This window comes from Aspergillus aculeatus (genome assembly GCF_001890905.1).
Source record: "Aspergillus aculeatus ATCC 16872 unplaced genomic scaffold ASPACscaffold_2, whole genome shotgun sequence".
Classification (NCBI taxonomy): Eukaryota; Fungi; Ascomycota; class Eurotiomycetes; order Eurotiales; family Aspergillaceae; genus Aspergillus; species Aspergillus aculeatus.
Genome location: NW_017962977.1, coordinates 2,732,458 through 2,745,231, shown reverse-complemented (window position 1 = coordinate 2,745,231; position 12,774 = coordinate 2,732,458). Strand labels below are relative to the sequence as shown.

The 12,774-nt window shown below is 52.1% G+C and overlaps 3 protein-coding genes across 3 annotated transcripts; 1 reads left to right on the top strand and 2 right to left on the bottom strand.

Moving 5' to 3' along the window:
* Positions 1-1,209: 1,209 nt before the first annotated feature.
* fbp1 (fructose 1,6-bisphosphate 1-phosphatase) lies at positions 1,210-2,537 on the top strand. The gene is made up of 2 exons (XM_020204513.1): positions 1,210-1,358; positions 1,459-2,537. Exons 1-2 carry the CDS (start codon positions 1,243-1,245, stop codon positions 2,396-2,398), a joined length of 1,056 nt encoding a protein of 351 aa, XP_020060531.1. The 5' UTR covers positions 1,210-1,242; the 3' UTR covers positions 2,399-2,537.
* Positions 2,538-3,014: 477 nt separating this feature from the next.
* ASPACDRAFT_75679 (H(+)-transporting V0 sector ATPase subunit a) lies at positions 3,015-6,081 on the bottom strand. The gene is made up of 4 exons (XM_020204512.1): positions 5,809-6,081; positions 5,667-5,745; positions 4,141-5,600; positions 3,015-4,084 (listed from the first exon to the last, which is right to left on the bottom strand). The coding sequence occupies exons 1-4, from the start codon at positions 5,932-5,934 to the stop codon at positions 3,185-3,187; spliced, it is 2,565 nt and encodes an 854-aa protein (XP_020060530.1). The 5' UTR covers positions 5,935-6,081; the 3' UTR covers positions 3,015-3,184.
* A 225-nt stretch (positions 6,082-6,306) lies between these two features.
* Positions 6,307-12,665, bottom strand: ASPACDRAFT_75678 (proteasome activator BLM10). Its single transcript, XM_020204511.1, has 4 exons — positions 12,631-12,665; positions 12,034-12,549; positions 6,588-11,979; positions 6,307-6,526 (listed from the first exon to the last, which is right to left on the bottom strand). The coding sequence occupies exons 2-4, from the start codon at positions 12,462-12,464 to the stop codon at positions 6,464-6,466; spliced, it is 5,886 nt and encodes a 1,961-aa protein (XP_020060529.1). The 5' UTR covers positions 12,465-12,549; positions 12,631-12,665; the 3' UTR covers positions 6,307-6,463.
* Positions 12,666-12,774: the final 109 nt, after the last annotated feature.

The following is a 12,774-nucleotide window of genomic DNA, read 5'->3' as shown; positions in this document are numbered from 1 at the left end:
TACCGAGGAGTTAGCCTGCCTGCATGCGGTTAGTCGGCGTAAGCGAGAGGCGCGTGAGCTGCTTAGGTCAGCCCTGACCATTCTGCCGGTGTAACCATCATATCCGGCAAGCGGAACGTGGAGCGGTCAGGCCTGGACTCGAGAATGCTGAGGATCCTGAAGGGAAAGATAGCCGAGACTCTCAGTCTTCCAGTCGGGTCTCGACTCTTTTCTTTCTTTGAATAGTTCGGAATAGTTCGATGCGGGCTGATCAATCTCCGCGTGTCTGCTGACCTGCCCAAACCCACTTCAATGCTCTCCTCAAACGCGAGGATACGAGTATTTTTTCCTTCCACCTATTGCTGTTGTTTTGTCCCTTGATGTTTGGGTTATGACTGATGATTTCACTAGTTTGGGTCGAGCCATTGCCGGTGGACCGAGCTGTTGTTCCCTTTTGAGTGCTGGAAACAACAATCGAGAGTCAATTGCGGTGGCAAGAATGTCCTGCCCCTGGGATGGACACAGTAATCAACAGTAGTAAACAATAGCGAAGCTCAACATTTCACTGGTCAAATTCTAGAGCTTCAGAGTCTGGACTCTCAGCTGGCCAACAAGCTGACTACACAGTATACATACTCTCTCGGTGACGCGGGGAAAGTCGGGGGTTTGTTGCTGCTTACTTGCTTAGCCCTTCGGGCAGCCGGACAGGGACTGAAGGGAAAACTCGGGCTGCGACCGAAAGCGGAGAAGAGACGGGGAAATGACGAAAACTATCCCCATTTCAGTCATTTCGGTCATTGCGTCAATTGATGGTCGTTTCCCATCCGGTTTGTTCAAGTGACGTTAGCCAGAACCACTCCTTCCTCCCCGGCAAAAGATTGCTCCTTTTAAAGTCCGGCCAACGTGCCTCTTCTCAACTCCTTCACATACTCTTCTTCTTTTCTAAAAACGCTTGCTTGGATCAATTCCTCTCTCTCTGTGATTACCCATCTTCTCTCGCCTCGAAAACCCCACTTCCATACATATACATATTCCCCAAAATCACCCCTCCTTCGGCACCACCTCTCTCCCAATCTTAGTCCTCCAAACGACTATCTCCGTATCTTCCTGCTTTCTCCGTTGAACCGAGGTTGCAGTTTACTTAAAATCCATCTCAATTCCCACTTCGCCGGAATCGGAAGTTTATAGTTGCGCAGTTCTCTCGCTCTACTACCTATCTCAACTCACCTATTTCCCCCACCTACACACGCACATTTACACATCATGGCTTCCGGTGCTCCCCCCGTTGGACAGGAAAACATTAACACCGACATCGTCACCCTCACCCGATGGCTCACTGAAGAGCAGGCCAAGGTACCCGAGGCCACCGGTGACTTCACGTGAGTTCTGTCCCCTCCTCCCCTCCAGGCACGTGCGCACGCGCGCAAAACCCCCAGCAACCTTGGGAACCCAAACACTAAACACACCAAACTCGTACAGACTTCTCTGCCACGCTCTGCAATTTGCCTTCAAGTCGATTGCCTACTACATCCGTCGCGCCTCGCTGATCAACCTGACGGGGCTGGCGGGCTCGTCCAACACGACGGGCGACGATCAGAAGAAGCTTGACGTCATCGGCAATGACATCTTCATCGCGGCGATGAAGGGGTCGGGCAAGTGCCGGATCCTGGTCTCCGAGGAAGAGGAGGAGACGATCATCTTCGACGAGCACCCGGATGCGCGCTACGCGGTGGTGTGCGACCCGATCGATGGCTCCTCCAACCTGGACGCAGGCGTCTCGGTGGGCACCATCTTCGGCATCTTCCGCCTGCCCGACGAGGTGCTGGGCGCCGGCAAGCAGGTGACGGCCAAGGACCTGCTGCGCGCCGGCACGGAGATGGTCGCCTCCGGGTTCACCATGTACGGCGCCTCGGCCCAGCTGGTCATCACCATGCGCAACGGCACCGTCAACGGCTTCACCATGGAGAACTCCTTGGGCGAGTTCATCCTCACCCACCCGGACATGCAGCTGCCCGCCAAGCGCGCCATCTACTCGGTCAACGAGGGCAACAGCATGTACTGGGACGACTGGTGCAACGCCTACTTCCACTCTCTCAAGTTCCCCGGCGAAGGCCAGAAGCCCTACAGCGCCCGCTACATCGGCTCCATGGTCGCCGACGCCTACCGCACCCTCCTCTACGGCGGCGTCTTCGCCTACCCCGCCGACAAGAAGAGCCCCAAGGGCAAGCTCCGCATCCTTTACGAGTGCGCCCCCATGGCCATGCTCTTCGAGAACGCCGGCGGTCTCGCCGTCAACTCCCGCATGGAGCGTCTCCTCGAGGTCGTCCCCGAGCACATCCACGACCGCAGCGGTGTCTTCCTCGGCTCCAAGGACGAGGTCCAGAAGATCATCGACACCTACAACCAGCACAAGAAATGAATTTTTAGAACAAAAAAGGAATAATTAAATACCCCTACTACGTTCAAATGGGTACGGTGCTCCGGGGCTGGCCAGGGAGTTCTTCTTCAGCATGTCACGAGTTACGTTGTAATTAACGATACGCTCTCAAAAACAATTTAAATCCAAGAAAAACATTTCATAATTTCCAGCGTCCTTTCAATTTACTGTAGCTATCTTCACCCAGCTACCTTACTCTAGGAAGTGGATAAGTGGTAAGCTTGTACCTCCTAGTCGTTATCACCTTTTGGAGTATTTCCTTCGTCCTCCGCCGTTATATATTTCCACCAATGAGAAACTACTTGTTTGAATCAGCCCTCTCAGCCCTCCCTTCTCTCCTTAAAATTTGTCTCGCTTCTCAATTATAGCCAGACTTGTGCGTCCCAGGGAATCAGTACGTTTGTTCTCTTGGACATCGGCTCAATCCTGGTTTTTTTGGTTTTGAAAAGAGAGATCGACAGCAGTGGGGAATGATGTCATTTATCCCACTCTCTACTACCCACCCGTTCATCCGCCATTCAGAAAGGCAGAAGTTGAAGTACTGAGTACACAGTGTAAGGGAGCAAGCAATAGTTCCTACGATATGATTGCAAGTAACGTATCGTATGCTCTAGTTACTAACCCGAGCGAGTAAATGGTCTAATCCAAGACAAGACGCTAGCTAGGAACAGAGGACACACACGGAAAAACGAAAGGAATGTACAGTACAATCTGCGACTGTGATCAACAGATACAGACAACCACCACGAAGAAAAAAAAAACAAAAAACTAATCCACCGGCTCCTCCTCGAGGAGGGTCTTGAAGCTGAACGGGCTGAACGGCAAGCCTTCGCCCATGAAATGCTTGCTCATGGCTTCGACCCAGTGCAGACGGAGCGAGTGCAGCATGGCACTGGTGCCTTCCATGACACACAGAATCGCAATGGTCAAGGTGAACCAGAGGTAGAAGGTGACCACGATCATGAGGACGCGCATGGTGCCGGACTCCTGCTTGAAGGCGCCGCCGATGGTCATGTCCCACAGCACGATGGACAGCTGCTGGTGGGCCAGGGAGAGCGCCCACAGACGCAGGTACGACGCGGTGTGGGAGATACAGTTCAGGCAGAACTCGATCGTGTGGATCACCTGGTGGATCATGATCTCGGAGAAGTCGAACTCCTCGTGCTCCTCGTCGCCGATATCCTGGGCGATCATTGCCACTCCCTCGCCGTCGCTGGCCAGGCTGTCGCGGCCTCCGGGGGCGCGGCCATCTAGGTCACCGTCATCTTCCAGTGCGCTAACACGAGACTGCTCGCCGAGACCCCGGTATCCGAGAGCCCGAGCACGGTTGTGCTCCCAGCGGAGGTAGAATGGCTTAAAGAAAAGCATGATGGGCACCTGAATGACTGCGAGGAGCAGAAGAACGACCTGAACACCAGCTTGGCCAGGATACAGTTGCTCCTCGACAGTTCCAGGGTTGAGAAACATGAAGATGAGCATGTTCAAGAGACCAGGAGGGGACTGTCCACGAGCGTCCCAGTCCACAGACCACTTGTAGAGGATGGTGAGGACGAGATAACCGAAGATAGACTGGAAGAAGATCATTCCCGGAATGAAGTTACCAAAAATATCGACCTTGGACTTGAAGTGACGCGCATTGACATATTGCAGGCATAGAGCGTAAGTCATCTGCCGAGAGTTAGAACAAAAGTCGTTATCAGATGGATCAAAGGACAAGTACTTACATGGGACCAACCGAGAACGATACTCATCTTCATCTTCAAGCTGTTGGTGAAAAGCAGGGAATTCTCGGCTCCGTGCCAGTTCCAGTCGAGACCGAATGGATAGCGATCGCTGCCCTTCAGCGCTGCGTTCACAGTTTGTCCTTGCTGGATGTCCTCAGGCCACTTCCAAGCACTGGAGAAGATAGTGAATGACTTGGAGAAGATGTCGTTGTAAATCAGACCCGTGTACATGGAGAAGATACCCATCATCAACATGATGTAACGGCCGTAGAAAGCCATGTACGTCAATTCATCCAACTTCGTCTTCTGCAACTTGCGTTCCCAGAAGATCATCGCAGAGGCCGCCAGGAACATCAGTGTACCATGACCGAAGTCACCGAACATGACTGCGAACAGGAAGGGGAACGTAACGACAGTATAAAGACCGGGGTTGACTTCGGAGTATTTGGGAATACCGTAGGCATTGACAATAGTCTGGAAGGCCTCGGTGAACTTGTTCGTGCGCATGTAGGTTGGGGGCGTCTTGTTGGTTCGGATTTGGTTGACAATGGTGGGCACGCTCAATCCAGCACGGTCGTTGACATCCTGCAAGGTCGACTTGATCAAGGCCAACGAATTGGTCGGACACCAAGCCTCGGCAATGAGGGTCTTGCGAGCCTGATCGTAAGAGAACTTGTTAAGAGTATCATAAACTGCCTTCTCCTTCTTGACAATGATCATCCAAGCTGCGAGCGAGCGAGCGATCTGTGTAAGCTCCGCGTCGAGCGTGTTCTTGGTGTTGCGGAGAACGTTCCCAACGTCACTCAAGCGGGTGTTGACCTCGTGAATTTGGTCGCGTCTGAGTTCGCTGTTCTCATCAACATTGTACAACGAGGCGCCGAGAGACTCGGAAATCTTTCTGATCTTGGCGATGATACTCTTTCCATGGGCGAAGATGACGAATACGTTCTTGTGAGACTCCTCATTGGTCGAGGGGTCGATGATGGCCTCGGGGATCTCAGACTGGTTCATGTAGAGGTTACCACGCAGCGTACGCCATAAGATACGCTCAAAGGCGCCAATCCGATCCCGGGGAATCACACCCGCCACGAAGCCGATATTCATCTCCAGGAAGGACTGTTGACCCTGCGCGTCGCCGTTGGGACCTTGATGTTCGACGTCGCGAAGTAGTGGGGCCTCGTCATTGTCGAAAGACTGGCGAATCTCTTCGGTGTGGCTGTGGGCGCGATCAAAGAAACCACCGGCCTCCCTCAGAACCCAACGCCACTCTGTGAGTTCCACCTCACGCTTCTTCAAGGTCTCGTAACTATCGTTCAAAGAGGCAATCCGCTGTTCGAGGCTTTCGCTCCGTTCTGCCAGTTCATCGATCTCCGAAGCCAAGGGCGCTGCCAATGTATCCGAGAATTCAGAGGAGGACCTCATGGGGATGCTCGCCTTGTCCATCTGGCTGTGGAAATAGCCTGGCACGAGAAACAAGTTAGTGTACCGCCTCAGCTTCCCGTTCTTGACTTTATTGTATCACATACGCAGCTGTCTCTCCACATTGTCCAATCGACGGATTTCCTTTGTGAAGGTACGTTGGAAGGCATTGGTGTCGGGGTTGAGCTAGCGGCAGCCAGACGGTCAGTCGAGTGACATCCGTGAATGAGAGATATTGATGAGACTTACATCTCTGAATTCAACCTGACCAAGTTCACCCAGAGCACTGACAACCTCTCTACCGATTTCATTGGCAATATAAAGCTGGGTCAGGCTCATGTCCGAAGACCGGAAGAAGGTGTCCCTTGGAGCCATGGTGACGGGGGAAGCTGCCTGCAGCAGTACCTATCCACAGCAAGGACTAAGTGCGCAGTGGCGCTGTTATCAGAGAATGTATAGATAGAGTAACGATAGAAGCTTTCGTATGATAATGAAACAGCTTTGAGCTATTGGAAAGAGCCCCGACGTCTGAGTTCGGTAGGAGCTCGATGATGCACTTGAGATCAAGCCCGGTTCGGAGAGCCGCGTGGCTGCTTCATGTCACATGACAGGGAAGCCACCCACTGTCAATTACTAAGATATGACTAATCAATTAAAGCCCATTGTTACTTGAGTACACTCCTAAAGGAGTTCGGACATGCGATGAAAATGTAGTGCATTACGAGTCATCGATAATATTAGTGATTATTTAACACAACTCAATGCCCATGCGGTCTTCAAATAAAAACGAATGTCTACTGCTACAACTACCTAAGCAAACGATAAAGTCATCCGCCGAGCGTCGCAAAACAACCCTGTCAATTTGTCGTATATTCGTTCATTCACGCTTTGTGCGACAGTTGCATCATGCAAAGTAACTCTTCCAGAGCACACCAGAAAGATCCTCGAGCTGGTCCGACGTGAATGCCTGTTGTGGCGATGTTAGCGAGAGTGACCTTACGGGATTCCCGGGTTTGGCGATAGCTTACCTTCGCGTCAATGTGCCAGGTATCTTGTCTGGTCTTCTTAAACTCGCTGATAATAGACTTGACACTCGATCCGACAATGCCAGGGTCGCTAGCTGCTCGGACGCTCAGTGTGGTCAGAGCATCAGGCATCCACCTGGGCGGCGGACTGTTGTAGGGGAACGCTTGAATGAGCGCCCCAAGTCCCAGGACTGCACCGTGTCTGGAGATGATGAGTCGGGTGTGCTCTGGGGTCGGAGTACCTGCTCCAGAGGAGACTGGCGTTGAGATACCCGAGCGGAGTGCCTTGGGCTTCTTAGGAAGAGGGTTCTCAACCAAGACCTTAGTAAATCGCTTCTTCAGTCGGGCAACCATCTCTTCCCGGAGCGAAATAGGAGAGCAACGGATCATTCCAGACAGGGTGGCAGATGCTCCCACTCTCACCTCATGCTGTGGGTCTTCGAGCATGCTAGCCACGCACTCAAAAAGCTTGTCACGATCGCCCGCAGACAGTAAGAACAGACGACGGAAGTATATGATCTGAATGTTGATCATGACACGCAGACGTTGGTGCCATGAAGGAGATGTCTGCCCGATGTGGATGAGGGCTTTGATAAACTCCGAGTTATGCTCGGCGGGGTATGGAATGTTAGGCAGGTGACGAAAGACGTGGTAGGCCAGGGATTGGAGCTCTGGGTCTTCCTTGACATCCATCATGTGTAGAAGCTGCCCCGTGAACAAATCAGGGAAGAACGACACCAATTGTGTACATTCATGGGACGAAAGGGTGGAATCAAGCCACAGCAAAACGGTCTTGCATCCAGAAGTATAGGACGAAGGCGTTTGTTGACCGGGTGTGCGGGCTTGCCGCCATGTCTCAATACGGCTGAAGACTTCACGAATCATCTTGGTAAAATCTTCGGTGGGGAGATAAGGATATGTACCCACTGGAGACGCGGACTTCTGCGCATCGAGAAGGCGTTTCAGGTCAGCGTAAGATTCATGATACCTGGTGCGGAAGATAGTTGCGAGGGTCTGTCCCATGGCTTCACGAACTCCCTTGTAAGGATGATCAAGATGTCCAAGGAAATCCTCAACAATCGGCTTCTCCATTTGGAAATGCCAACCTGCGTCAATGATTGACTGATGCAAGAGATTGATTTTCGAGCTTTCCTTGAATGCTGCATTGGTGCTCATGTCCAGCCGGAAACTTGCCAGCCAGTCGACGAGAGGCCAAGCTCTGCGCGGGTCTCGGCACTGTAGGATCATATGCAAGAAGGTTGTCCAGTACCCAGAGTTTTCGGGAGTCAGGCCATCAGTGAAGATTTTCTGCACAATGGGAAAGGCATATTCCCAGACCAAAGTCCGCTTCTCCACGCTGGTATCGGCCACAGAGCTCACCAAAGCCCCGAGAATCTCTGCAGTAGCGCGATGTTGGTGTTTGTCACTGCCGTCCTCAAAGACAGCTTCGATTTCTTCCTGGATGTCTTTGAACGTAGCTGCTGTAAGCTCGTCACGGAGCATCAGCTCGAAGGCGTAGAGAAGCATCATTGCGCAGGGCATGCGGAACTTGTCAGCCGAAGGGTCCCGGGGTTCCTGCTTCAGATACATGAAGAACTTGGAGAACCAGGCTCTGTCGAAAAGTTTACCCATATGCGCCCGAACCTTCCACTCGACTTCGTCATATTCGATATCACGTTTCACATTCGACTTGTACGCCGGCATACTGTCTGCCCAAACAAGCCAACCGGGGAAATCATGATCGACGTAGTACTCTGCTTCTGGGTTAGCAAAGCTCGCCAAGTATTCTTTCGTCCAATTTGGATCGTCGCGCTTGGTTGCAACTTTGAGTTTGGAGGGGAAGTGCTGGTGGCCAAGTATGTAATTCTTGTAATCGTGGCTGCAGATTGCCCGGACGTCTATCATCGTGAATAACGCGATGAGAGCCTGTGAGTACATGCCGCGCAGTCCCGGGTGGTCATCAATCGAGCCTTGGGTCACGAGCTCAACCAGGTTTTCGCTTGCAACGTAGTCGAACCTAAGCCCCATAGTGATCACGATTGTGGCTGCTCGACTTGCGACTTTCCAATGAGATACCCTGGCCAGATTGACCAATTCCTCCGCTAAAGCTGCCTTCTTCTTCTCGATGAGGACACGTTTCTTGTTGATGGCATCGCGCTTCTGATCAATCTCACCCTGGACATCTTGACCCGGTGCAATCGACTCGATGATGTCTCGGTCGAGAACGGCCATTCTTTCCATGGCACGCCCGTATTCCATGATTTGATAGACGGCACTTGAGCAGATTCTCTGCACAGATGGTTTGTCTACAGCGCTCGCGTCGATGAATGTTCGAATAAGAACGGGAGCGTACTTCCAGTGGCGCCCAACGGTTTTCGCGACACTCCCCAATAATAGGGAAAATAAGGCACCCTTGATACGAGCATGATCATTCTCCTGAATACCCTTTTGAAGAGCCTTCAAGAGAGGGGGAATCACTAGCAGACGGGATCCCCAGACAGCTTTGAGAGCCGACTCTCCTGCGCTTTGAGCGTTGCGTCGAGTTTCGGTATACAGAGATACGCAGGACTCGGCAATATCTAAAAGTAGAATCTCATCAAGCTTGGAACGGCGGCGAGGGGCTGCGTTATGCCGAAGTCGTTGCAGATGGTATACATTCGCCCTTCGTACGAGCAAAGGACGGGGATATTCCTTTCGCAGACCACTCATCTTATAAGGATGGATGTCGGCCGCAAGAAGTCGAGTGACTCTGTCTAGGACGTGTGCAGAACGTTCAATGCCAACGTCAACGAACCAAGAGCGGTAAGCCGAGTAAAGGGCTGCGAAGCATGGAACATCGTCCTCTTGCTTGTCAGACAGGAATCTGTGCACGTCGTGCAAGACCCACCCTGCCCTTTCTCTGATGTCATGAATGGCTGTGTACAGCTTATCATTCTCAATCAAAGGATACCCAGTAGGGTAGGTGAAAGTATCCCTGACTGCGGAATCCTCAGAGCTATCGAGAGCCGAGTCAGGATCCTCATCATCGCTTGGAGCTTCTTTTGAGTCCGCCATCTGCACATCAGTCGACCCGTCGGAAAGCCCAGCCGATGTAGTTGTAGATGCAGCATTAGGGTCGAGAAGCACAGAGATACCGGAAAGGATGAGACGTAGCAGCACCAGGTTCCGAGTCACCTCATCCGACCAGTCTTTACCGCTCCCATCACGCTTCACACTGGAGGTCTCATCGGTCAGTGCTTGTAGCTGTTTCAGAGCAGACTCTGCCTGATTCTGGAAGAGTTCCACGGCAAACTCAAGCTCCTCACGTTTCGGCACGTGCCATTTTACACTCAGTTTACAAGGATCTTGCTGATAGCTCCAGTGTTCGGGCTGTATGCCTTGAGCGACAGCGTCAGGCTCGTACAGAGAGTAGTCCGATGTATATGTACCCGTTAGGTTGAGAAGAAGATGGTGTATGAAGTTGGAGATATGTACTGTGGGGATTCCCCGACATTTTTGTTGCATATAGACGGCTATATCGAAGAGCTCTTTCTTGTGAGCCAGTACGGCATCTCCGACATGAACGACGCACATGCTGAGCATGCTAACGTTCCACACCAGGCCACGGTCTCGAGGTAGGACATCTGTTCCTGTCGTTCTGGTCGACCCCGCACCATTGTCGTCAATTTCGGTACGAATGGCCTGCGTCAATACGGGGATGAAGCGCTTCAAGGCCTTTGCAGGGTTCACTTTGCAGACTGAGTTACAGATGAAGGCCATTGCATCGCGAGCTTGATGAATCACATGGTTGGAAACAAAATCGACAACCTTGGACAAGGCGATATCATAGTATTCGGGGGAAAGAGACGACAGCAGTGGCATGAAGGTGGCCGGCAGGGTGTTCACAATGTTCTCTTCAGGAGAGCCGTTTCGAACTCTACTCACGTCTGGCAGGTTCTCCAGAAGTGTGAAGACACGACCCAAGAACGAGACAATGAAGTCTCCAAAGCCGCAGGTAGACGAGCGAAGAATCATCTCTTCAGTCTCATCGTCCAACTCGGTATCATAGTTCAATTTGATGTCAACACCCTCCTCCTCCATGCGTTCCATCTCGCCGGTGATCCATTGCATTGCAAGCATGTTACAATTTACATCTTCTCTCCCTTGGGTCAAGTCGGCCATGGGTATATTGTAGCAAGCAGCCTGAATGAAAGACAAGGAGTGCAAGGACTTCTCCAGGTCATTGGCGTCAATTCCTGGTAGTGCGAGCCCAAGAAGAGTAGTCATATGGCAGCGGTAGCCCTTGGTTCTAGAGATGATGCGCGATAGAACTTGCAGAGCACGGAGAGATGAGGTGGTCCGGTGAACTTCCACAAGTCCTTGCAGCGAGGGGTAAATGCGCTGCAGAGCCCCGGGAAGGATGAGGTGGGGTTCTAGAAAGGCCAGGTTCTGCAGCGTAGACAAAGAGAAGCTCATGGCCGTGCCACTTTTGGCGTAAATGCCCATGAATATCACGTCGCGCAGGCAAAGCACGAAGCGACGTTTGAGGGGCTCAGTCAACCTGCGCTCCTGTGGGACCTCCATCTCGCCAGTTCGCTCGCGGTTCCAACGCATCACAAAGAAATCCGCCAGGTAGTACACCAACTGCGACAAGGTCTTTGTCCAGCCGCCAGAGTTGGACGGATGGAAGAAAGTCTCTACCGCCTGAACAAGGCCTTCAAGCTGGGTCAGGATCGACTCCTGGGCATCGAGGCATGCTGGTGACAGCGACATCACAATCCACCTAGCAATGTGATGTGCAACCGGATGCTTTCGTGTGTCACGGTCAAGCATGATACCCAACCCGGAAGAGATATCAACAAGAGCACTATAGGGAGAGGTTGACTGTCCCACCGGGATCTCTAGTAGTCGCAAAATAGCGGTGAAAATGAGCGAGGATTGATCCGGTGTAAAAATGCCGTGCTCCGAGAAGGGTATATGGCTAGCTGGTAGGGAATCCCGAGCAAGACGAGAAAGGTAGTCCAAGAAAGTAATATCGAACGTCTTCGACCGACTGACCAGCGACCATAAATGGAAGTAGGTCGGCATGTAGTGCTGAGGAAGCAAATCCTCTCTTGACTCGGGCGGGGGAGATGTAGGCAACATCAGGTTGATCAAGCCGACGACAACGAAGGCACCTTCTGAGAAGGAAGTCGTATAGTGAGGGAGGAACTCTTCGAGCATCGCCGGCAGTTCACATGGATCAATGTACAGCTGAACGAAAGCACAGAGCTTGGTCAAAGTCTTGATGTTCCGTTTCAGATTCGATGAATGCACCAAGCCCGACTCGGTCGGCAGAACAAAGGATTTCAGCTCTCTATACAAGGGCTTCCAGTCCAGCGTTAAATCCTTGACGGGTCTCAGGTAGTGCTTGCGCCTGCGAATGTCATTAGTGATGCGTGTGTGAAAGACTTGGAACAAGGGTGCATACTTGGTAAGCAGCATGAACATGCTCGCAAATCGTTCCGCAACATTGGGATCGATTCCCGGGGCGAGGGAGAGTTCATAGTACAGTTTCACAAGATTGACCCGTTGCGTCCGAGTAGGATCGAACTTTAGTGACAGCCACCCTCTGAGCTCTCTTGTCCAGTGCACAGCGCCGGGACTGAAATCTCCAGCTTCCACTGCTATGTACAGTTGTCGGAGGATCTCGCGAAAGTTTTTATCCCTCTCTGGTTCGTCCTCGAGCGAATATGGTAGATACTTGAAGTAAGGATATGTGCGTGGGCGGACTCGCGCCTTAGGCTCACCGTCCCCATTCATGACCGCAGGCTCACCTCCTGGAGAGGTGGCTCGAGACAGGTGATGTGTATTGTGAAAGTTTTCGGATGTCAGGATGGGCTTAGAGCCTGGGTGGTCCATCGCTGTATAGACTGTCAAGCGTTTATGTTCTTGTGGAGAATAATGAGGATAACGAGGATGGAGATGGTTCAGATGAGGTCGGATTCTAGGGATTCGAGCTTGTTAGCTAGGCTTGATCCGCAAACTTCAACCACGGAGAAGTTGAAGAGAGATCGAAGATTCGCACACTACACATGGAGGTCGGTCGCGATTTGATGCTTAGATGCAAGAATCGATGCCCAAACAACGACCTGCTGTCGGTTTGTTTCGCATATGCGATCCAGGTGTGCTCCGCTAGTAAGGCGATCGGAAACCAAGAGCTCCAGAATCG

Coding starts and splice junctions, on each gene's coding strand:
- fbp1 (XM_020204513.1), top strand. CDS start 1,243: ATGGCTTCCGGTGCTCCCCCCGTTGGACAGGAAAACATTAACACCGAC. Junction 1,359..1,458: donor GAGGCCACCGGTGACTTCAC/GTGAGTTCTGTC, acceptor AAACTCGTACAG/ACTTCTCTGCCACGCTCTGC.
- ASPACDRAFT_75679 (XM_020204512.1), bottom strand. CDS start 5,934: ATGGCTCCAAGGGACACCTTCTTCCGGTCTTCGGACATGAGCCTGACC. Junction 5,601..5,666: donor CAATGTGGAGAGACAGCTGC/GTATGTGATACA, acceptor TTCTCGTGCCAG/GCTATTTCCACAGCCAGATG. Junction 4,085..4,140: donor TCGTTCTCGGTTGGTCCCAT/GTAAGTACTTGT, acceptor AACTCTCGGCAG/ATGACTTACGCTCTATGCCT.
- ASPACDRAFT_75678 (XM_020204511.1), bottom strand. CDS start 12,464: ATGGACCACCCAGGCTCTAAGCCCATCCTGACATCCGAAAACTTTCAC. Junction 11,980..12,033: donor ATGTTCATGCTGCTTACCAA/GTATGCACCCTT, acceptor TGACATTCGCAG/GCGCAAGCACTACCTGAGAC. Junction 6,527..6,587: donor CCTGGCACATTGACGCGAAG/GTAAGCTATCGC, acceptor TCGCCACAACAG/GCATTCACGTCGGACCAGCT.